General features: G+C 46.9%; 1 protein-coding gene across 1 annotated transcript in view; it reads right to left on the bottom strand.

Moving 5' to 3' along the window:
• TRPA1 (transient receptor potential cation channel subfamily A member 1) overlaps positions 1-25084 on the bottom strand; it is a 297071-nt gene that overhangs the window by 215795 nt on the left and 56192 nt on the right. Inside the window, exons 5-8 of the mRNA XM_029591461.1 lie at positions 9505-9613; positions 8618-8763; positions 8023-8159; positions 653-701 (exon numbers count right to left, since the gene is read on the bottom strand). Of these exons, the coding sequence (XP_029447321.1) occupies positions 653-701; positions 8023-8159; positions 8618-8763; positions 9505-9613 (441 nt within the window). The remainder of the gene's footprint in view (positions 1-652; positions 702-8022; positions 8160-8617; positions 8764-9504; positions 9614-25084) is intronic.

Consider the following 25084-nt stretch of genomic DNA (forward strand, 5'->3'; position numbering starts at 1 on the left):
AAAACAAAAGAGTGTGCTGATTTTAATTTGACATTTTTAAATTGTTTTATTTTCAGTGCTGTGTATCTCGAGTAGAGCTATAGAAGTGATAAGTAGTAGTGGCAATAGTAGTACTATCTTCTAAAAAGTTAAGAAAAGAACAAGAATTACTCTGTATGTCTAGTACAGAATGGTGTCTTGGTTAGAAGAGGATTAATGAGTTACTTATTAAACAATTATCAAGGATATGTCTGGTTCAAAAAGGCTTGTCAAGACTTGCATTCCACAGATACACTATTATTTAATGGTGCCATTTCTATTATTAAATATTCTTCCCTTGTGTTTTGAGCAAACATTGTATGAAATGCCAATAACTAAAAAGATAAGAATAGAAGAAAATTACATTAATGGCAGTAATTCCATATAACATAATGTGCCTTTCCTTATCTGCATTTACCCATCTTTTAGCAATAAATGTGGTAATCCAAAACTCTGTCTTTAAACAAAATAAAATTTAATTGACTGTATCTAATCTGCAGACAGAAATTTCCTCTGTTTGCTTCCTGAACCTGAAATTCAGGAAATTAAAGGCAACCCTTTTACTTTCTGTCAACAATTTAAGTTGTGTTTCTCAATGCATACAAACAATTTAATTGATTGATAAAATATTTACCACGGAAATCAAATATTCTGCCAATTCACAGTGATCAAACAATGCAGACCTGTAAGGAATAAAACAGAAAAACCGCTGTCATTCAAAATGCTATATAGAAAGAGATCAAATTCAAGGCAATGGTTCAGCTTACCAAAAAATATGTTTTAAGAAAAACTCCAGCAATTATGTACAAAGAAATTAATTCATAATATAAATGTAAAGTCACAATAAAAGCATGGTTAATTTTTCTACATACAATTACTGCTTTAGTTTCTATTATCATAATATTCTTTTACCTGGCTGCAGATCAAAAAACAAAAGGGATGAGCAATGGAAAACAAAGGAGAACACCAGTTTTAATTTTAAATTATTTTTTTTTATTTAGAGAGCATCAGGTACTCAGAGGGGTACAGAGATCTACAGAAGGAAGGAGCCTGTGCCTCCCTGCTTGTTTATGTACCACATGGCCACCTGGTTGTCTGTCTGAATTAAGATAATCTGACTCGATAGATGATCTTTGAAAGTTCTGAGCGCGTAGCGGATTGCTCGAAGTTCCAAGAAATTTATCTGGTGATCGGCTTCCTCTGGTGACCATAACCCTTGGGTTTGTAAGTCGTCCACATGGGCCCCCCAGCCGATGTGGGAAGCATCGGTGGTGAGGATTACCTGTGGATCTGGTAGGAGAAAGGGTAAGCCCTGAAGGAGGTTGACTTGAGTCGTCCACTAGGTTAAAGAGAGGCGTAGCGCTTGTGTAACTGTGACGATGGAGGACAGAGGCTGAAGAGCCTGAATCCATTGATGTCGCAGAGTCCATTGTGTTACTCTCATGGCTAGTCGGGTCAAGGGAGTGACTTGAACCGAGGATGCCATGTGTCCTAGGAGGATGAGGAATTGGCGAGCTGTGGCAGTGTGTTGAGACTGGAGCTGGCGAGCTAGGGACATGAGAGTTTGGACTCGTTGAAGTGGAAGGTAGGCTTTTGCCTGTAAGGTGTCCAAGTCTGCTCCAATGAAGGATAAGGTCTGAGATGGGATCAAGCAAGATTTCTCGTAATTGACAAGAAACCCTAAGGAGAGGAGTGTGTGAATTGTCAACTTTAGGGAGGATTGTGCAATTTGAGGGGTGGAGGCCCTGATTAGCCAATCGTCCAGATAGGGGTAGACGTGGACACCTTCCTTCCTGAGAAATGCTGCTGCCACTACGAGACATTTGGTAAATACTCGTGGAGCAGACGCCAGCCCGAAAGGCAGTACCTGGTATTGATAATGGTCGTGGCCTATCAGAAAACGCAGATACTTGCGATGAGATTGTGTTATCGCAATGTGGGTATAAGCGTCCTTGAGGTCGAGAGAGCACAGCCAATCCCCCTTTTGCAACAGAGGGAGCAAGGCGCCCAGGGTTACCATCTTGAACTTTTCTTTTTGCAGATACTTGTTGAGGGCCCGAAGGTCCAGAATTGGACGTAGCCCCCCTGATTTCTTTGGTATTAGGAAGTATCTGGAATAGAATCCTTTCCCTTGTTGACAAGGAGGGACGGGTTCTATAGCATTTGATTGTAGTAGAAGGGATACTTCTTGTTGTAATTGAGTCAAATGGCTGGTTAGACTCCATGCCTGAAGGGGCGGGGAGTCTGGCGGAAGTGTTATGAAGTTGAGGTGGTAACCCTGTGCGATAATTGCTAGCACCCACTGATCTGAGGTGATCTGTTTCCAACGATGTAAGAAATGGTACAGCCGACCACCCACAGGGATGTGTGGAAGAGGGAGTTGGCATGTGCTCAATACAGGGAAGTCAAAGGCCCGCCGCAGGCCCAGGAGGTGGGGCTACAGTAGGTCTTTGTTTTCTCGGCTGACGAGGCTGAGGCCTGTTAGAGGACCGTGCAGGACGAGCCCTAGTTGACGGAGGGTAGTAGCGACGTGGTCGAAAGAACGACTTCTTAGAGTCCTTCTTTTGCGGTTGCTTGGAGGACACCTCAGGTGGAACAGATGAGAGTTGTTTCAACGTCTCATGGTGGTCTTTTAACTCCGCCACAATCTGTTGAATTTGCTCTCCAAACAAACTGTCGCCTAAGCAGGGTAAATCAGCAAGACGATCTTGGACCTCTGGGCGAAGGTTGGATGACTTTAACCAAGCCCAACGTCTGGCTGAGATGGCTGTGGCTGAAACCTTCGTGGAAGCATCGAATATGTCGTAGGCAGTCCTAATCTCGTGCTTCCCTGCCTCAAATCCCTTGTGAAGAAGGGCTTGAAGCTGCGGTTGGTATTGGTCCAGCAACGTGTCAGCATAGTCTTGCATCTGCTTAAGGATGGCTCTGTTGTATTGAGTAATGTAGAGTTGATATGAAGCTATGCGTGAAATCAACATAGCTCCATGATACACTTTCCGTCCTACACTATCTAGGAATTTGTTGTCCCTGGTAGGTGGGGTAGAAGAGTGTGGCTTAAGACGCTTGGCCTTCTTCTGCGCGGACTCAACCACAACAGAGCGATGATCCAGTTGAGGTTTTTGGAAACCTGGTGCTGACTGGACAAGGTATGTGGAGTCAGCTTTCTTGTTAACTGGTGACACCGATGAAGGAGATTCCCAGTTTTTCTTTAGCAGATCCAAAAACACCTGGTGTATAGGGATGGAAGCGATGATTTTTGGAGCATCCAGAAATTGAAGTAATTCCATCATCTGGTGTCTGTCATCGGCTTCAGATTGGAGCTGAAACGGTACAACTTCTGACATCTCTTTCACAAAGTTAATGAAAGATAGATCCTCAGGAGGAGATCTTTTTCTACTCTCTGTAGGAGATGGTGGCGAAGGCAAATCTGTGTCAGAAGATGTATCATCATCATCACCCCAGGTATCGTAGGGATCATGTGGGGCTTGTAGCCCTGATGGACCTGGCTGAGGCTCTAAAGGCATCGATGGAAACCTAGGTGGAATCGGTGCGGTAGGTGGAACCAGAAATGGCATCGATGGCTTCGGTGCTGCCGATGGAATCGGTGCCTGGCACGGAATCGATGGAGCCGAAGGATAAATCGGTGGAGATATACCAGAAGGTACCGATGGAACTACCCCGGAAGGGGGAATTCGAAACGGTGTTTCTCCTGCCGATGAGAAACCAGTTGGAGACGGTGGTGTTGTCGATGGTACTGGAATCACCGATGGAAGGGCCGTCATAAGTGCCTCCATGCGGCGTAGTAGTGGTGCTAGAGCTTGCACCAACGGCTCGGTGGTCGGTTCCCTCCTCGGTGGCGAAGCCGGCGCCGGCGTCGGTGCCGGGGGCGGCACTGGAACCGGTGCCGGAGACGGTGCCGATGGAGGTTGTAATTTCTTCATCGCTTTCTCGATGGCCTCCTGGACCAGCCGGTCCAGTTCTGCCCGGAGACCAGGGGTAACCAGACCCGGCTCGACGGGAGAGGGAGGCTGAGGCAGGGCCGGAGGGACCACCGTAACCGGTGGGATCACGGCCCCCACACCCCGAGAGGGTGAGGGTTTCCTCGATGCCGGCGAACGAGACGTGGAGGGTGTCCGGTCTGTTCGCGGCTTCTTTGTCGGTGGCTCGGCTTGAGCGGAGGTCGATGGCTGTGGATCCTCGACAGGCCGAGACTTGTGCCGTCGATGGCGATGCTTTTCTTTCCGATCCCCTCGCCCATCCGGGGAAGGGACGGGAGTCGACGGCCGAGAAGCGATCGATGGCGGTCGGTCACCGGAGGGTTGACGATGATGGTACAACTTCGACGGTGCCGGTTCCGATGACGTCGATGCTATCGATGGCGTTGGGGTGGGTGCATGGAAGAGGAGCCCCATCTTCTCCATCCTGGCTTTGCGACCCTTGGGTGTCATTAAGGCACATTTGGTGCAAGTCAGGACATCATGCTCACTACCCAAACACATTACACAAACCCTGTGGGGGTCTGTGATGGACATAGTCCGGGTGCAATCCGGACAACGACGGAACCCCGTTGCCATGGCTGGAAGCCAAAATTTAGGCTGGGGATCGGTAAGTGCCAACGGGCCTCGAGGGCCAAAATCGACGGTAGTCGATGGAAAAGGCAAAAAACTTACCGGATTCCGTAAGATGAGTAAAAAATTTGTCAAACGGAGACCCCTGAGGGGCAAATTTTCTTCAGAAATTAACTTCCAAATTCCTGTCAGGAACGTGGTTAGAGAGCTCCTTTCACCGCGTGGCAACTGCCGCGCGGAAAAAAAAAGACTGAAAGGAGACCCCTGCTGGCTGCAGGGTCAGTGCCTTGCTGGGCATGCCCAGTAGGGGCCAGTCAAAGTTCTGTTAAACTTTGACAGAAGTTTTCCGTGGTGGGCTCCATCCTCGATGTCACTCCTGCTTGTCCTGTGAGAAAAGACGGCTATGTGTTAGAATTCTCTTGTCCACTGCGGGACTTGCTTATAGTTTCCCCTTGCGCTCTGTTCGACAAGAGAAAGGTGGTTCAGGAGACCATAGACTTGTTTCAAGCTCTAGGAGCTGTAGTTCCCATGCTGTTGGGGGAATGAGGGACAGGAAGATACTTCATATATTTCATGGTTCTGAAAAAGGAGGGTCTAAAGAAAGTGAATGTGGCTCTCAGGGTTCTCCGTTTTTGAATGGAAACTCTGTGTTCGGTGATTGCAGCAGTGTGCAAAAGAAAATTTCTGCTGGAAGGGAGGCATAATTTCTGCTGGAAGGGAGGCATAATCCCAGGAGTCTGACTAATCTGGGTATGAACAGGAACTTGAAATATTCATTAGACAAATAAAAAATAACCTAGATCAAATCTGGAATGTAATGAGCACAACACAAATCAGATCATAGGCTGTTTTTTAAATTACTATTTTCAAGAGACCAGAAAAATCACACAAGCGCAAATGATAATTAAAAACAGATATATCCAAAGGCAAATAAAAACAATTTTGATTTTTTTTGTATTTCCTAGCATGCCTTTACTGTATGCCAATCATTCATATAAAACTACATAAAGAGTTTCGGTGAGAAACTCCCAAGCACTTGAACTATAGGGTACCTGCAGAACTATTCAACAAATCCAAATTTATTTTTTTGTCAGAATTCTGGTTTGACTCATAATCCAAGGATTACCTAATATAACCTTAAGCACTTTTCTCAAGTCATAGCACTATCTCCAGAAGGAATCAATTGTACATCAACCCAACTGGTGTAGTTCGTCTGAATTCAAGACTGTGTCCCTAAACTTTTCAATGGGATTATAAATCAGACTCTCTCCTCCCTCCAAAAAATACCACCAAAGTAAAATTTCTGATTTTGGTTCTTAATATTTCAGAAACTGAAACTTTACTATATGAAAGAACAATGGAGGAGTAGCCTAGTGGTTAGAGTAGTGGGCTACGAACCAGGAGACCAGAGTAAATATTTCACTGCTTCTCCTTGTGATCTTGGGCAAGTCACTTTACCCCCCATTGCCTCAGGTGCAAACTTAGGCCTGGATTTATCAAAATGTGGAAAGTATCACATGTGATAGCAAAAGGGGTGTGTTTTATGCTAATATACAGTTTATTGCAATTTGTGCTAATTACCTATGGGGTAGATTTTCAGACGAGCGCGAACAGCCTACTTTTGTTTGCGCTCCAGGCGCAAACAAAAGTACGCTGGATTTTAGTAGATACGTGCGTAGTCGCGCGTATCGGCTAAAATCCTGGATCGGCGCGCGCAAGGCTATCGATTTCGTATAGCCTGCGCGCGCCGAGCCGCGCAGCCTACCCCCGTTCCCTCCTAGGCCGCTCCGAAATCGGAGCGGCCTAGAAGGGAACTTTCCTTTGCCCTCCCCTCACCTTCCCCTCCCTTCCCCTACCTAACCCACCCGCCCGGCCCTGTCTAAACCCCCATCCTACCTTTGTCGGGGGATTTACGCCTCCCGGAGGGAGGCGTAAATCCCCGCGCGCCAGCGGGCCTCCTGCGCGCCGGGCCGCGACCTGGGGGCGGGTACGGAGGGCGCGGCCACGCCCCCGGGCCATAGCCACGCCCCCGTACCCGCCCCCAAAACGCTGCCGACACGCCCCCGCAACGCCGCGCGCTCCGGCCCCGCCCCCGACACGCCTCCCGACACGCCCACTCCGAAAACCCCGGGACTTACGCGAGTCCCGGGGTCTGCGCGCGCCGGTGAGCCTATGTAAAATAGGCTCACCGGCGCGCAGGGCCCTGCTCGCGTAAATCCGCCCGGTTTTGGGCGGATTTACGCGAGCAGGGCTCTGAAAATCCGCCCCTATGCGAAGAGCTAAGTTAGCACAAATTGCGATAACATTTTCAGACTTAGCGATAAATGCCATACCTGTTGTATTTCTTCCATTCAACCACTGGGGGATCATTGTTAATGAGCTCAGGGGAGGGGGAGAGAGAGAGACTAGCCATAGTGTCCTCTCCCTAGATAGGTATTTGTATCCCTATGGTAGGCCCACCTAGTAACTCGAGGTGAGGGTTAGGTATCAGTGTAGGGGGTTAAGGGCCACTTTGACATTCAATGTGAGACGTATGAACAGAACAGTGGTCTCTTGTGAAGATTTGATGGCCTTCGGAATGAGGAAACTCACCCAAAGATGAGATTTGGGCAATGTTCTCTCCACCTAGCTTGATGTTACCCAGGTAGAGGGTCCATCAAGCTCTCTCTCTCTCTACCCCCCCCCCCCCCCAGGAGCTTGAAATCTACTCAAACAGGCCTTTCTGGAGACATCGCACAATGTGATAAAACCTTACCGCCCGGTAACGCAAGCTATCGTACAGTTTAACGCTATTCAAAATGGTTGTAGTTAAAAATTGGCGTTAAGTCTGTGCGATAGCATTTTGCAGACTGGCAAACCCGGCCCACCCCTAACTCCTCCTCTTTTTGAAATTTGCATCACACCATACAATATGGTGCTATCACATGCGATAAAGACGTTTTTGCATGCGGTAAGGGCCTATCGCATGCGTTAATGGGGCTTTTCGCATGCAATAAGCCATTAACACATGCGAAAACGCCTTAGCGTATTTTGATAAATGACCCCCTTAGATTGTAAACCCTCTGAGGATAGGAAAAACCTACAGTATCTGAATGTAATCCGCTTTGAAGCACTGAAAAAGGTGTGAAAAGCAGAATATAAAAAAATAAATAAAACTGAATACATGTTTTTTAAACACCTTTAACAAGGGATTGATTGCATTTGTGCACAAATTTGTTTTAAAACATATGCTGAAAGTTAAGAATACAGCAGATTGCCAGATATCAGAATCCAATGCTGCATGCAAATAATATTGATTTGTATTTATAAACATTTCACCTTATTGGTCTGATAAGTCATATAATGTCATGTTTTATACAAATAAAGTTAAAAGAACTGTTCTGCCATTAGAAAATTGAAAACAAAAAATAAAATCAGAGGATCAGTTCATTCTTACATATGAAGTGGTGTTTGATTGTTCCCATTCGGAAGATTAACAATAGATTTATCACCATTGTAAGAAGACATCATTAATTTAACAATCTCAGTTGCTCCCTGCGTGGCAGCAAAATGAAGTGCTGTGGCATTATCATTCTGTACATTATAAAACACAAACCAGAAGGTTAAAATCAAACTAGTCATTTATGTTACTACTTATACTCTGTGAAAAACATTTTAAGCATGGCGATATAGATATATGTTTAGAAATCCATGTTTAAAATAAACCAATAATGTTTTTCAGACAAAAACAAGGGTATCTTGTTGGTCACTAAAATTATTATTTGAAATATACTCCCTTTACATTTAAAACTTTTTGATTCAAAGACCATTCTATAGTAATCAATAAACTACATTACAAAGCAATTATTCATTGATTCATACAAATATGACGTACAAATTTACACACCTGTCTGTCAGTTTATGGAAGATATTACCATTAGATCGCGTGATAGACTATTTCAGAGCTTTATCAACTGGTCCTTATGGAAAATAAATTAATAGTCCGTAGCACTTTAAACTGTCATTAGTACTTTGAAGCAAGTTATAATTACCTGTTTTAGATCAATTTTTGCTCCAAAGGCTATACACATTCTTACAATTTCCAAGCATCCATTCTGCACTGCCAGGTGTAGGGGACTGCACTTTCCATTATCAGTAAAATTGATGTGCTGTTCAACAGAAAAGCCTAACTCTTCACCTGAAAGGAAAGACAGACAAGAGGTTACACTATTGAAAGATGACAAGTGGTGAAGTCTAAAACTGTGAAAGACTTCAAAGGGGCATGGGATAAACACTGTGGATCCATCAAGTCTAGTGGGCATAAATATAGAGGAGGTGGTAAAACACTGCACGGAGCGGCAGTAGCCACAGAGGCATTCACGGAGCGGGATGCCAGTGGCGAGTAGTTGTTCCACCTTCAGGCAGCAAAATACTGCACGGAGCGGCAGTAGCCACAGAGGCATTCACGGAGCGGGATGCCAGTGGTTTGTGTTCCACCTTCACGGAGCGGAAGGTTGGAGGGCTGCCATCTCCAAAAAAACAAAAAACAAAAAAACCAAAACAAAAAACAAACAAGCAAAACAGAGGTGGGTAAGAGTATGGGGCAGGGGTGTGGCCGTTTATTGTGGCAGTTGCTACCCCTGATTGAACTGGATGTTCATTGGGATGCGGATACGGCACTGCTCTCTGCATTGGTGGAGGGGTGGAAGGGAATTGGGGCCGGAGGGTGCTGGAAGCCAATAGTGACGGGGGAGGGGGAGAAAAAAAGGGGTGGGGGGGAAGATAAAAAAAAAAAAATGGATAAACTGCGTAGCTTGCTGGGCAGACTGGATGGGCCGTTTGGTCTTCTTCTGCCGTCATTTCTATGTTTCTATGTTTCTATGTTTCTCTAATCCTGTCTTAAATATTAAACAAATATAGTAATACTTATTATATTAACCTCTCCTTAAAATGACTTCCAAGCATTTTACTGCAGCAGACTGTGCAGCCACATGAACAGGGTAACATCCCATTTTGTTTCTTTTGCAAAGCTTTGCTCCATGATTCTTCTGCAAAACAAAACAAAAAGGGTTTAAACACTGAAAACTGAAATATGCTAATGGAAAATATGACAAACAGAAGTACTATAGAGCAAGTTCATGCATGTTATGTGACATGACTCAGTGCTTTAGGTGTGATGATGATAAGAATAAGCCAGCAATGATAAAATTGTCAAAAATATATATATAATTTTTTTTTGTTCCTAGCTTCACCCCTCCCCTCTAACAGGTCCAGCAAGGAAAAATGTGTGAGATAGTGACAATTTCTATATATGTGTTGCAGTTGGGTACTGCTGGACCCTGGACTAGTGGACCCTTGGGCCGACCTACCACGAGAGGCGGGGTAGGCCAGGAGGCGGAGCCAAGGCTCAAAGTGTTCACCAGGTGATTGCCCGGAAACCAGGAACCCCCCAGGGGTCCTGGCTCCTAGGGACTTAGGTACCAGAGAGAGAGTCCAGTAACAGAGAACCAGGAAGTCCAATGGTAATTGAGTCTAGCACAAGATCTTCACCCGGGTACCCAGAACCCCCCAGGAGGGGCCCGTAGGGTTCTGGCACCTTGGGACTTGGGTACTAGAGAGAGAGTCCAGCAATAGAGAACCAGGAAGTCCAAAGATAATAGAGTCTCTAAATGAGCAGACGTGAGTAGGAGCAAGTATAAACCTGGAGCGGGGTCCGCAGCCAGCAGGTGAAGGCAAGGCTGAAGGCTGAAGCAGGAACAGAGACGAGCCGGGATCAAAGGCAGGCGGCAATAGAGCGTGGTCAGGGACGAACCGGGGTCGAGGCAGGCAGCAGGCAGAGCATAGTCAGGGACGAACCGGGGTCGAGGCAGGCAGCAGGCATAGCGTAGTCAGGGACGAACCGGGGTCGAGGCAGGCGGCAGGCAGAGCGTAGTCAGGAACTCCAAGGTCAGCGGCAGGAACTCAGCAAGACGAAGCGCAACTCAGAACTACAAGACTGTAGTGAACCTCGTTGCAAGGCGATGATGGAACGTCCGGACGCCGGTTATATCTGTCTTGGAGCGTGACGTCATCAGCGCAGGCGGGGCTTGACTTCCAGGTTCTGGGCGCTCAAAGTGGCCGTACTCGCGCGCGCGCGCGAGGCCGCGGTGAAAGAGACAGGCAAATGGCGGATGCCACATGGAACTGAGCGCGTCCTTGGGTCCTGGAGACCGCGGAGTGCGGCGTCCCCAGACGCGGAGGTAGGCGCTGGTCACGGGGAAGAGAGGGGAAGCGGTGCAGACCGCAATAGTACCCCCCCCCCCTTTACGGCCCCTCTTGAGAGGCCCGGGCTTCTCGGGATGGTCCCGGTGGAATTGTTGCAGAAGATCCTTGTCGAGGATGTTACGGCTGGGCTCCCATGTATTATCCTCGTCACCGCAACCCTCCCAGGCTAGGAGGTACTCCCACCTGCGGTTGTGGAAACGGATGTCCACAACCTCTCGTACCTGATACGTAGGATCATCATCTATGGGTGCAGAGGTGGGATCCGGAGGTGCGCGGTGGAAGCGTGAAAGGACCACGGGTTTGAGCAGGGATACATGAAAGACGTCATGGATCCGTAGGGTGGACGGCAGTCTCAGTTGATAGGATACCAGGCCCACTCTCTCAGCTACCCGGAAGGGACCGCAGAACCGGGGTACAAATTTTCGTGATGGAAGGCGGAGATGGATATTCCTGGTGTTGAGCCACACCCGATCTCCTGGCTGGTAGGCTGGAGCTGGCCGTCAGTGGCGATCGGCCACTTGCTTGGCGGAGGCAGCTGCACGGCGCAGTTTGCGCTGGGTTCCATGCCACAGTGCTCGCAGCTGCTGTGCTGTGACTTGGGCAGCAGGTGAAGCGCTGGAAGCGTCAAGAGGGAGTGGTGGTCTTAAGTGCTTCCCGTACACCACTTGAAATGGAGACCTGCCAGTAGCCGCGTGAGCCTGATTATTGTAGGCGAACTCGGCCCAGGGCAATAGTTCAGACCAATTATCCTGTTTCTCATTCACGAAGGACCGGAGGTAGGACTTCAGGATCCGATTCATCCGCTCGGTTTGCCCGTTGCTCTGCGGGTGAAAGGCCAGTGGAGAAGTTAAGTTTCACCTTGAAACACTTACAAAGGGCTCTCCAGTAACGTGCCACAAACTGGGGACCTCGGTCGGAGACGACATCTTGGGGAAGGCCGTGTAGCCTAAAAATGTGCTGAGTGAAGAGAAGGGCCAGTTCGGGAGCTGATGGGAGCTTAGGTAGAGGGATCAAATGCACCATTTTCGAAAAGCGGTCTACAGTGACCCAGATTACTGTATGGCCACTAGATGGAGGCAAGTCTACCACAAAATCTGTGGCCAGATGTGTCCAGGGTTCGGTGGGTATTGGTCAGGGCTGAAGGAGACCACATGGGGAACCCGGGCTGGGTTTCTGACGAGCGCAGGTAGGACAGGACCTCACATAAGTGGTGACATCCCGCCGGAGGTTGGGCCACCAATAAAATCGGTTGAGGAGCTCCATTGTTCTCTCACGCCCGGCATGCCCTCCGACGAGGGAGTCGTGAGCCCATCGTAGTGCCGTGAGGCGATCCCTGCGAGGAACTACGGTCCTATCCTGGGCGAGGACCGTCAGGGCTGATAGACGGACCTTACTCGGGTCCAGGATGAATTGAGGCTGTTCTTGATCCCCTTCGTTACATGATGTCCGGGAGAGAGCATCCGCTCGGACGTTTTTTTGCTGCCGGTCGGTACTGTAGGATGAAGTTGAATCGGCTAAAGAACAAGGCCCAGCGGGCCTGGCGGGGGTTCAAACGTTGGGCCTGGGACAGAAACTCAAGGTTTTTATGATCGGTATATACCGTGGTGGTATGTAACGCCCCCTCGAGCCACTGCCTCCATTCCTCCAGGGCAAGCTTAATAGCCAATAACTCCTTGTCCCCAATGGAGTAGTTGTTCTCAGCGGGGGGAAACCTCCTCGAGAAGTAGGAGCAGGGTAGGAGTTGTCCAGAATCCGAATGCTGACTCAGCACGGCTCCCACGGCAATACTGGAGGCGTCGACCTACACTATGAAGGGCTTGGAGGGGTCCGGGTGTCGGAGGCAAACGTCGGAAACGAAGGCTTCCTTTAAATCAGCGAAAGCTGTAACAGCGGCGTCAGGCCAGTTCCTGGCGTCGGCGCCCTTGCGGGTCAGAGCTGTGAGTGGAGCCACCCGGTGAGAGTAGCCTGGAATGAAGTGTCTATAGAAATTAGCGAAGCCCAAAAATCGCTGTAGGGCCTTGAGCCCCTTGGGTTGAGGCCACTGGGTGATGGCCACTACCTTCTCTGGATCCATGCGGAAGCCGGTTTAAGAGATAATATAACCTAGAAAAGGCAGGGATTCAGCCTCAAAGGTGCACTTTTCCATCTTGGCATAAAGGCGGTTCTCCCGGGGGACCTGAAGGACTTGTTTTACGTGATGACGATGGGAATCCAAATCCTTTGAGAAGATGAGTACATCATCTAGGTATACTATAACATGAGTGTTCAGGAAGTCTCGTAGAACCTCATTCATGAGGTGTTGGAAGACGGCTGGGGCGTTGCAGAGTCCGAAGGGCATTACAAGATACTCGTAATGCCCGTCCCTGGTGTTGAACGCCGTCTTCCATTCGTCTCCAGGACGGATACGTACCAGGTTGTAGGCCCCCCTGAGGTCCAGCTTGGTAAACACACGGGCACCCTGAAGGCGGTCCAGCAGTTCCGGGATCAACGGGAGTGGGTAATGATCCCGCTTGGTAATGGCGTTCAAGCCCCGGTAATCAATACATGGCCGGAGAGAACCGTCCTTCTTAGCCACGAAGAAGAAGCCGGCGCCTGCAGGAGAGCGAGAGGGCCGGATGAACCCTTTGGCCAAGTTCTCCGTCACATACTGCGACATGGCCTTGGTCTCGGGTAAAGACAGAGGGTACACTCGGCCGCGAGGCGGGGTGGTACCGGGCAGTAAGTCAATGGGGCAGTCAAACGGCCGATGCTGCGGAAGAAGCTCTGCCATCTCCTTGGAGAAAACATCCTCGAAGAACTGTTATGGCTCAGGCAACAGCTGGGAGGAGCAGACGTTCAGGGGTCTAGGCGGATGCGGAAGTTGCAAGCAGTGTTCAAAGCAGGCTGGCCCCCACCGAACCAACTGAAAGTCATCCCATTGTATTAGGGGCGAGTGCAGACGGAGCCACGGCAGTCCCAGAACCAAGGGGTGCACCGCTCGCTCTAAGACAAGCAAAGAGATCTGCTCTGAATGGTATAATCCGGTTTGTAGAGTAACGGGAGCTGTGGAGCAGGTAATGGCCCCGGGGAGCAGAGTGCCTCGGATGGATGAGATACGCAGCGGAGGGACCTTTTGCACTGTGGGGAGGGCGAGCTGGGCCACCAGGTCGGCCGCTATAAAGTTCCCTTCTGCACCTGAGTCTATGAACGCACGGACCTGGAGTTCCCCTCCAGGAAACTTCAGGGTTACAGGCAATGTGCACAGAGGAGCTGATCCGGAAGCGCCTAGGTGTAGCTCCTCATAATAGCCTAGGCAGGAGCGTTTCCCGGACGCTCCGGGCAAGTCAAGAGAAAATGCCCCTTGCCTCCACAATAGAGGCAGAGGCCAAGCGTACGCCGTCTCTTCTTTTCCTCAGGAGTCAGTGGAGATCTGCCAACCTGCATGGGTTCCCCATTAGACACCGGAGTAGGAGAAGCCCCGAGAGCCCGGGATCTAGAAGTGGTAGATGACGGAGGAGGCGGTCTGCGGGACGAGCGGATCTCCTTATCTCGCTGCTGGAGACGACGGTCCACCCTACCAGCTATGTCAATGAGATCGTTCAAGTCCCCTGGTAGGTCTCGACCTGCCAGCTCATCCTTGATTCGGCCGGATAGTCCTTCAAGGAAGATGCCCTTCAGACAGTCGTCCTGCCAACCGAACTCCATGGCTAGCGTGCGGAACTCGATAACATAATCCGCCACTGGGCGTGTTCCTTGCCGGAGGGTCAGGAGTTCTGAGGCTGCGGCACTTAGGCGTGCCGGGTCGTCAAAGGCAAGCCGAAAATTGAGGAGAAACTCCTCCAGATTCTGTAGCATAGAGTCCCGGTGTTCCCACAAGGGTGAAGCCCAGTTAAGGGCCTTACCGTCCAGGAGTGAAAATATGAAAGCCACTTTCTCTGCGTCAGAAGGGAATTGGGCCGGCAAAAGGGTAAACCGTACTTGACACTGGTTTAAAAACGCTCGGCAGGACTTGCTGTCCCCGGCATACCGGGGGGGGGGGGGGGGGCGTAGGTAGCTGCATAACTGAGGCAGTAGAGACAGTGGATGCCTGATGTGACTCCCGAGCAGAAACCTCTAGCTGGGCGACCATCTGCTCTACAGTAGCTGCTAGGGTGTCTATGCAGTGTTGCTGCTGCTGGAGGCGTTGAGCCATTCACGAGATGGCCTGAAGGCTCGGGGTCTCCGCCAAGTCCATGGCCTTGCAAACTGTTGCAGTTGGGTACTGCTGTGGAATAGTGGACCCTTGGGCCGACCTACCACGAGAGGCGGGGTAGGCCGGGAGGCGGAGCCAAGGCTCAAAGTGTTCACCAGGTGATTGCCCGGAAACCAGGAACCCCCCAGGAGGAGCCCGTAGGGTCCTGGCTCCTAGGGACTTAGGTTCCAGAGAAAGAGTCCAGTAACAGAGAACCAGGAAGTCCAATAGTAATTGAGTCTAGCACAAGATCTTCACCCGGGTACCCAGAACCCCCCAGGAGGGGCCCGTAGGGTTCTGGCACCTTGGGACTTGGGTACTAGAGAGAGAGTCCAGCAATAGAGACCCAGGAAGTCCAAAGATAATAGAGTCTCTAAATGAGCAGATGTGAGTAGGAGCAAGTATAAACCTGGAGCGGGGTCCGCAGCCAGCAGGTGAAGGCAAGGCTGAAGGCTGAAGCAGGAATAGAGACGAGCCGGGATCAAAGGCAGGCGGCAATAGAGCGTGGTCAGGGACGAACCAGGGTCGAGGCAGGCAGCAGGCAGAGCGTACTCAGGGACGAACCGAGGTCGAGGCAGGCAGCAGGCAGAGCGTAGTCAGGGACGAACCGGGGTCGAGGCAGGCAGCAGGCAGAGCGTAGTCAGGGACGAACTGGGGTCGAGGCAGGCGGCAGGCAGAGCGTAGTCAGGAACTCAAAGGTCAGCGGCAGGAACTCAGCAAGACGAAGCGCAACTCAGAACTACAAGACTGTAGTGAACCTCGTTGCAAGGCGATGATGGAACGTCCGGACGCCGGTTATATCTGTCTCGGATCGTGACGTCATCAGCGCAGGCGGGGCTTGACTTCTGGGTTCTGGGCGCTCAAAGTGGCCGTACTCGCGCGCGTGGCCGCGGTGAGAGAGACAGGCAAATGGCGGTTGCCACATGGAACTGAGCGCGTCCTTGGGTCCTGGAAACCGCGGAGTGCGGCTTCCCCAGACGCGGAGGTAGGCACTGGTCACGGGGAAGAGAGGGGAAGCGGTGCAGACCGCAACAATATGGACAAATAAAGGATGTGATTGCCATATGAATTTTACTCTAGTATCAATTTCTGGACTCAGAAGTTCATTATTGAATGGTGCCGAAAGATTTTTTATATCCATGTGACAATGGAGTCCAACTCCAGTCCTTTAGGGCAGCAAACTAGTGGTTTTTGATTTGAAGTTCTGCACATACTGGAGAAAGGGCAAGTTAAAATGTATAATAATGGGGGGCGCTCTCGCGCAGCGATCAAAATGGCCGCCTAAGCTTGCAGCTCCGCTCCAGCCTTTTCAACAAGTACGGAAATTTACAACTCAGCGTTTTCCCAGAACTCTCATATTTATCGAGTTAGTTCTCTTTTTGCTAGAGTTCACGATGGCGTCGAGTAAGCTAGGGAAAATAGAAGCGGCATTCGCAGCGACCTCAGGCACTAAACGCACCAAGGCCGATCCTCCGTCGCCGGATAAGGCCCCGCCATCAAAAGTTATGGCATCGGCGGACGTCGTACTTACCGAATTGAGGCAACTGAAAGATCTGGTAAATGTCAACATTGACGCCACTAACGCACTACGGGGGGGACTTACAAACTGTTTCTAGTAAACTTGAAGCATACCGGTCTCGTTTAGATGACGTGGAGTCTCAGGTCTCCTCTCTGCTATTAACTACCGTTTCTGTTCCCCAAATTACTAAAGACATGGAACGATTACAGGCTAGCATGGAAGATTTATCGAACAGAAATCGCCGGAATAATATTCGAATACTTGGTATTCCGGAAGGCGACGAGGGCAATGACCTTAATGGCTTTCTTACCAAACTGCTTACTACCAGCTTAAGTTTGGAGTTTCACTTTCCTTTAGAAATCGAGCGTGCACATCGAGTTCCCTCCAGGCCGCTCCACAACTCCAAGTATCCGAGACCTATTATTTTTAAACTGCTGAGACATCCACAGGTCTTGCAAATCTTAACAGCTGCCAGAACGCTAGCGCCGGTGCAATACAAAGGACGCAATGTGCTCTTCGTCCCCAATCTGGCTAAAGCCACCGCGGGACGGCGAAAAGAGTTCCTTGCCCTGCGCCCGAGACTTCAACAGATTGGGGCTAAATATGGTCTACTGTACCCGGCTCAGATGCGAGTAACATATCTTAATCAGACGAAACTCTTTCAACAACCTCTAGACTTAGAGCTATATCTCCAGTCCATTGGAAATACCCAGGACATGGTGACCTGAATCCGGATCTTGTGGCGATCGTGCCATGTGAATATATTTCAGTTTTTCCCTCTCATGTTTTGTAACTGGGAAAACGATGCTATATGACTGCCTAATTTTGTCTTTTTTCCTAATTGGAATCCGATTATTTTATTGTTACATTGAGCGGTGCAGCTCGTTTGGTTGTGGCCAGTGGTCCGCCTAGAGGCCCATTTTTGTTGTCCCGACCGGGACTTTCGCTTGGCACAGGTTGTGCTTTATTTTTTCTTTTTTGGAATCCTTTTGGTTCACTTCTCCTCTACCTCCCGTCTTCTGTCTTATCATATCTGTCTGTCTCATACCTTTTTCCTTTTACTGCTCTTTTTCCTTTTTCTCTTCTCCCCCCTCTGCTCTCGCATCCCTACCTGTCTGCAATAACTGGGTTCCAGGACTGTCTGTTTTGAGAGCACATTTTTTCATTTTTTTTTTCATTTATCTTTTTGAACTTCCAGCATCATGACAGCCACACTTGCTTCGTTTAATGTGGTTTCCCTCAATGTCCAAGGACTATCACACCCAATCAAGCGGAAAAAAATCCTCACCTATTTACAATCTCTACGAGCTGATATTGCTCTGCTTCAGGAGACGCGATTGACGACTACTGAATCCCTCAAACTGAAACAATTATGGGTCGGTCAAGTCTTCTTTAGCCCTGCGGTCCATAAAAAACGGGGCACGGCTATTCTTATTCACAAACGATTGGATGCTACGATCACTTCTCAGTCAGCGGACCTGGACGGCAGGTGGAATCTTATTCAAGCTTTAATTACTAAGGAGCCGTACACTTTTTTAAACCTGTATGCTCCCAACATTGATGATCCTTCTTTCTTCCACGATTCTTTTACTCAACTACTGGCTAATGACTCCACATCAACTATTATCGGTGGCGACTTCAATCAGACTCTTGATCCCTTTATTGATAGAAAATCTACTGCACGTTTGTCCATCTCAAAATCTAGCAAGACTCTCAACCATCTTATGACTTCCTTCGGTCTTGTCGATGCTTGGCGACTTCTGAACCCTAGCGAGAAGGAGTACACCTTTTTTTCCGCTCCTCATTCTTCTTACTCCAGAATTGACTATTTCCTAATCTCTACCTGCTTAATCCCGCAGATTTTCTCTGCGTCGATCGCTCCGATACTAGTCTCCGATCATGCGGCAATCGTCCTTCAATGTGGACTACGTCACCCCACTACATCCGACAAATTATGGAGATTCAACGCTCAACTCCTCTCAGATCCAGACTTTCTGGTTCGATTACGTGATAAAACAACTGAATATTTCCTCATCAACTCTGACCCAGAGATCTCCTTCTCAGTGATCTGGGATGCATACAAGGCTACTATTAGAGGGGAAATTATTAGTTACTCAGCGCATAAACGGAAGGCTAATCAAGCGGAATTGATTAATCTTCAGAGGTCTGTCGCTTCTTTAGAAGCGGAACACATAAGACATCCGACCTCCGCCTCCTTAAAGCATGTCTTGAAAGCGAAATTCCAATATAACCAGCTTCTCAGTGCGTCAGTACGTCTTCATATTTTTCATAACAACGCTACCTACTATGCGGAAAATAACAAATGTGGACACCTCTTGGCTTCATATTTAAAGAAACGAGAGGATAAGAAGCGAATTGTCAAAATCAAAACCGCGTCTCACCAAGTTCTTACACAGGATGAGGACATACTGCAGGCCTTCAGAGACTTCTACGCCAAGCTATATCAGACGGAAACCCAAGCTTCAGAAGCGGACATATATTCTTTTCTCTCCTCTATCTCTCACCCTTCGATTTCCGATCAACAATGCCATGATCTGGAGTCTCCAATCACTTCCCAGGAAATTGAATCTGCTATTAATGCTCTCCCTACTGGAAAAGCCCCAGGTCCTGATGGCTTTACTACGGATTTTTACAGAGCCTTTCGTAAAGAACTTATTCCCCATCTTCAGCAATACTACTCTTTGGCTCCGGTTCAATCACAGTCGTTTACGTCCTTCACTACTGCATGTATAGTGGTACTCCCAAAGCCAGGAAGAGATGCAACGGAGATAGGCAATTATCGACCCATCTCATTGCTTAATACAGATTACAAAATATTTACTAAGGTACTAGCCACCAGATTATCCAAAGTTCTGCCCCATTTAATCCATCCAGACCAATCCGGCTTTATAAAAAATAGATTAATCGCCAATAATACCAGACTTTTTCTTCATATACATGACGCTATTTTTTCTGCTCCTTCACCGGTCATTGCAGTTTCACTGGACGCGGAAAAAGCTTTTGACCGCGTCGAATGGTCGTTTCTTTTTTCTACTCTCCGCAAATTCGGATTTGGTCCTAAGTTTCTCTCTTGGATCCAGCTTCTTTATCACTCCCCAAATGCATTCCTCTATATCAATAACCGTAGATCCCCTTTTTTCTCCCTCTACAGAGGAACGCGGCAAGGCTGCCCCCTTTCTCCGTTGTTATTCAACCTGGCTTTGGAACCTCTCCTCATTGCAGTCCGTCAAAATTCTATGATTAAAGGTGTATGCATTGGATCAGAGGAATACAAGTTGTCAGCTTATGCAGATGATGTATTGTTGTTTTTATCTAATCCTGACTCCTCACTTCCTCACCTTCTCCAGCAAATTACGGCATACTCGGTCCTCTCTGGATACAAAATCAACTGGCATAAGACTGAACTATTACCTCTTAATATCATGGGATCTTTGGTTGATCTTTCACAGTCTGCTACACATAAAGTCTCCAAAAGTCTTAAATATTTAGGTATATATTTCCACTCAGACCCTTCCCTCACAATATCCAATGCTGAAGGGCACATTTTACAAACCCTCGAAGACCTCACTCTTCGTTGGTCTCCCCTCTATTTAACTTGGTGGGGTAGACTGGACACTATCAAAATGGTCATAGCTCCCAAGGTTACATATTCTTTGTCCATGATACCAGTTTTTTTTTCTCCCACATTCTATAGGAAGGTGGATAGAATTTTGTCCGCCTTCTTATGGAAAAACAAGACGCCGAGAATTGCCTTGTCTAAATTAAAACTTCCCAAAAGCGAAGGAGGGGTAAATTTTCCCAACTTTTCTAGCTATCACCAAGCTTTTATGCTACAGCAGGCTTACCACCACTTTTCTAACAACACTGACCCTTGGGAACAACCCAGATGGTTATCCTTAGAACGTTCCCTTTTATCTCCCCTTCCACTTTCCTGTTTTCCAGGTATTCGATTGACCACTAAAACTGCTTCTAATCCCATTTTACAATCTTTGCACAAATCATACCTTTTTTTTGATTCCATTCGTCCTCAACAGATGGCACCTTGGAATAAGTCTACTATGGCTCCTATTTGGAATAACACTCTTTTGACTATAAATGGTCATCCTCTTAACTGGTCGAAATGGCAAACAAAGGTATCTGGTTTCTTTCAGCCATTCTAGAAGATGCTAAGATTATGCCTTATTCTAGATTCCAACGAGATTACGGTCTCCCAAACTCTCAATTTTATTCCTGGCTCCAATTAAGAAGCGTTCTCTCCACCTCTGTATATGCGTCCACCCCACTACAATCCACCCCCCATTTATTACAAGTCTTTCAAGAACACGGCCCTAGAGGCCATTTAGCTTCCAAATTGTATAAAGTTATCAATTCTGCCTCAGCGGGGAAGCTTGGTTCTAGCTTATATCCTATTTGGTCCAGAGAGGTCCATGTGGGTGTTACCGAACGTGACTGGAATCATCTCTGGTCTATCACTAATCGCATTTCACTATCTTCCAGTTTGATGCAGTCTTCCTTTTTTTTCATGCACAGGGCAGTATGGACCCCGTGGCGCCTACATCGAGCGGGCTTACTTGCTTCCCATCAATGTTGGTCCTGCTCTGCACCCAAGGCCACCTTGGAGCATATGTTTTTCCACTGCACCTATGTACAAACATTTTGGCGTCAAATTTGGCAAACTATATCTGCCATTCTCTCCTTGAACTGCCCCATTACTTATGCAATAGTCTTCCTCAGAGGAGCCAACTCCTCATTGCAATTATCTCTCCCACATAGGAAATTATTAGACTTCCTACTCACAGTTGCCATCCATAACATACTCTCCAACTGGAAGCGTAGTGATTTGCTCTCCTATCCGTGGTGGTGGAATTCTGTATGTTTATTCTATAAATATGAAAAAGCTGTGGCGATTAAACATAATAGATTGACCTCCTGGGCCCACGTATGGAAGCCCTTAGAGGATTATGTTACTTCTACTATGACGGCCGTTTCCACTTAGTAAATATGTATGATAGCCTTGGATCACATCCTAGTCCCTAATTTTGTCTATTCATATTTTTTTCTTTTCTTTTTATTATTTTCCCCTTTTCCTTCCCCTTCTTTCTCTCCTCTCTTTACTCTTCTCTCTCATTTCTTCTCTCCCTTATCTTCTTCTTTTCTCTATTTTGCAGATAAGTTCACTGGTTGATTCTTGTCTGCTTTTTCTTCTAGAGCTCCAAAGCCTGTTGGTTACTGAGTTCCAGGTTTTATTAATGATACTCGCTTCGTAGTATTGTTATTTACCGCATTTCTGCTATGTACTTATTATACTGCTGTATCACCCAGCTGTTCGTTGAATTGTATTGCACATAGTTCGTGGCTTCTACCCTACAGGTGTATACTGCATATCTTGTTTTATACTTTGGAAAACTCAATAAAAATTTCAATTAAAAAAAAAAATGTATAATAATAATGATATAGGATTTATTCCTTTCTGCAGGATTGTGAACCTTTCCTAACCTTTTGAAGAACATTCTTCTCTAGAGGAATCCAACTATAGTCCTTGAGGGCTGCAAACTGGTAGAGTTTTCAGGATATCATTAATGAATTTGTATGTGGCTTTTGTATGCACCGCCTCAATTGTATGTGAAAGCACAGTTGCTTATCTGTATCAAGTGTTCTCCTAGGACAGCAAGATGTTAGTCTTCAAAGATGGGTGACATCATCAGATGGAGACCGGCATGGAAAACTTTTGTCAAAGTTTCTAGAAGCTTTGACTGCTACACACTGAGCATGCCCAGCATGCCACTATCCGCACATCCACACGAGGTCCCCCTTCAGTCTCGTAACAGAGAAAAAAAAATAAAAGTGAAAAAATTAAACAAAAAACGCAGGATAATCCAACTCCACGGGTGGGGGGGGGGGGGGGGTGGCGAACAGGCGGGTTTCCTGAGGACTAACATCCTGCTGTCCTAGCAGAACATCTGTTACAGGTAAGCAACTGCACTTTCTCCTAGGACAAGCAGGATGATAGTCCTCACAGATGGGTGAATACCAAGATCCAGGCTGCTCCCTGCAACAAAAAGACCAATAGGTACCAAACAAGGTGCCAACAGGCACAATAACAAATGCGGCACTGATGGTCAGTTGGGAGACAGCCTGGTTCCAAATAGGGGTTTAAGGCAGGAAGAGTTGGGTTTAAGCCTGGAAGCAAAATGCATCCATCTATCCCTCGACTAGCAAACACAGCTCAGGAAGAATCCCAAAAACTGAAGAACAAACATTACATACAAGAATTTGAAAACTTACACCAAATGCACACTCCTATCATTCATACTATTCAATGCTCAATCCATAGTAAAAAAAAAAAATGCCCATTCTCACAGACATACTTACGGATACCAAACCAGACTTCATAGCAATCACAGAAACCTGGATTAAGAACACTGACAACATTTTAATTAACCAAATTGAAGATCCAACTTACAAAACTTTCTCAATCCCCAGACCAAAAAAAAAAGGCGGAGGTCTCATGTTAATCAACCCAAAAAGCCTACAGATGAAACATCTCTTCCAAGACATGTTCCCCTTACGAAATCATACTATTCGACTCTCCCAAATTACAAATATGCTTAGTATACTGTCCCCCTGGCTCATTAGAATGAAACTGCTCCCCAGTAATTGAATTCTTCTTTACCAATTTAACACTCAATAAACCAGTCATCATCCTGGGAGATTTCAACCTGCATATGGACACTCGTCCCCTCACAGCCACATGCAAAACTATAATGGATGCACTTGCAAAAATGGGATTTAAACAAATTGTCAATGAACCAATCCATAAAGCAGGACATACCCTTGATCTGGTGTTTATCAACACCGACACCTGGGATACACAACAAACAAAATTAACCGAAATCCCTTGGTCAGACCACTCACTCATCCAAGTTTCCCTTACATTCAGTACGAAACCCAACAAAATAGAAAACAAAATTAGAACCATCACATACCACCCACCTTTTGATATTGAAGCACTACAACTAAATCTCCAAGAAGAAATCACGAACATTGATTACACAAACTCCGAAACAGCCACAAACTCATGGATCAACAGTACCAAAGCGTTAGCAGATAGAATTAACCCTACCATCACAAAGGAAATAAAAAAAACCCAAAACACCTAAATCGGTGGTTCAACGACACCATAAGATCAGCTAAATGAGAACTCCGTAAAAAAGAGAGATCCTGGTGCAAGAACAAAACGGGTCCACTCCTCAATGCCTACAGAACCCATCTGGCAAAATATAAAAAATTGATCCATAATACAAAAAAGAACTTCTACTCGAGCAAAATAAATCAATACCAGCATAACCCCAGAATGCTATTCACAGTCGTACAAAACCTCACCAAACCAACAAATGAACTAGGAACACTTGCAAGCACAAACAAAAGCAATGATTTCACTGAATATTTCAATGAGAAAATAAAAAAACTAATAAATAATACCAGCAACAACTTCAATACTCACACCGAAAACCTGAACCTATTACCGAAAATAACATCAACTTGATCTAACTTTGACCCCGCCTCCTCGCTGGAAATTCAAAACATAATCAAAAAAATGAATCCCATTGACAGTATCCCCATTCAGACGATTAAACTAATTGAAAACACAATTACCAAAACAATAACAGACATAGTTAACCTTTCCCTCACCGAAGGAAAATATCCCGAATGCCTAAAATCAGCCATCATTAAACCTTTGCTAAAAAAAAAAACAACCTAGACCCTGAGAACACCCAAAACTACCGACCTATATCAAATTTACCTTTCATTGCGAAAATCATTGAGAAATCATCCACTCACAACTCTCTGAATACCTTGACACAAATAACATACTTCAACTCTCTCAATTTGGATTCAGAAGAAACCTAAGCACAGAATCCCTACTTCTTTCACTAAATGACACTGTACTCAGAGGATTTGAAAAAGGTCAAAGCTACCTATTAAAACTCCTGGATCTCTCAGCTTCCTTTGACACAGTAAACCATGCAATCTTACTCGATAGATTAGCTGAAATAGGAATCATGGATAGCACATTAAAATTATTTACCTCCTACCTATCTCAGAGAAATTCCCAAGTAATGTTCAATAACAGTCTCTCGAATAAAGTAAACCTAAACATAGGAGTTCCACAAGGTTCTGCCCTATCGGCTACACTTTTCAACATCTACTTACCACCTATCTGTCACACACTAGAACGACTTGGATTGACTCATTTTCTATATGCAGATGATATACAAATATTGGTCCCTATACAGAATACGCTGGAAGATACATACGAGAAAACAACTATCTATCTCTCAGAAATCAAACAGCATCTAACTGACCTGAAACTCATAATAAAAACATAGAAAAAACAGTTAATCATCCTCGACAAAAAAAAACACCCCCCCCCCCATGATACCACTTAAAACAGAAAACCCAAATACCTTAATCTCACCTGTAACTCATACGCGAAATCTAGGA

Source organism: Rhinatrema bivittatum, chromosome 2 (assembly GCF_901001135.1).
Source record: "Rhinatrema bivittatum chromosome 2, aRhiBiv1.1, whole genome shotgun sequence".
Lineage (NCBI taxonomy): Eukaryota > Metazoa > Chordata > Amphibia > Gymnophiona > Rhinatrematidae > Rhinatrema > Rhinatrema bivittatum.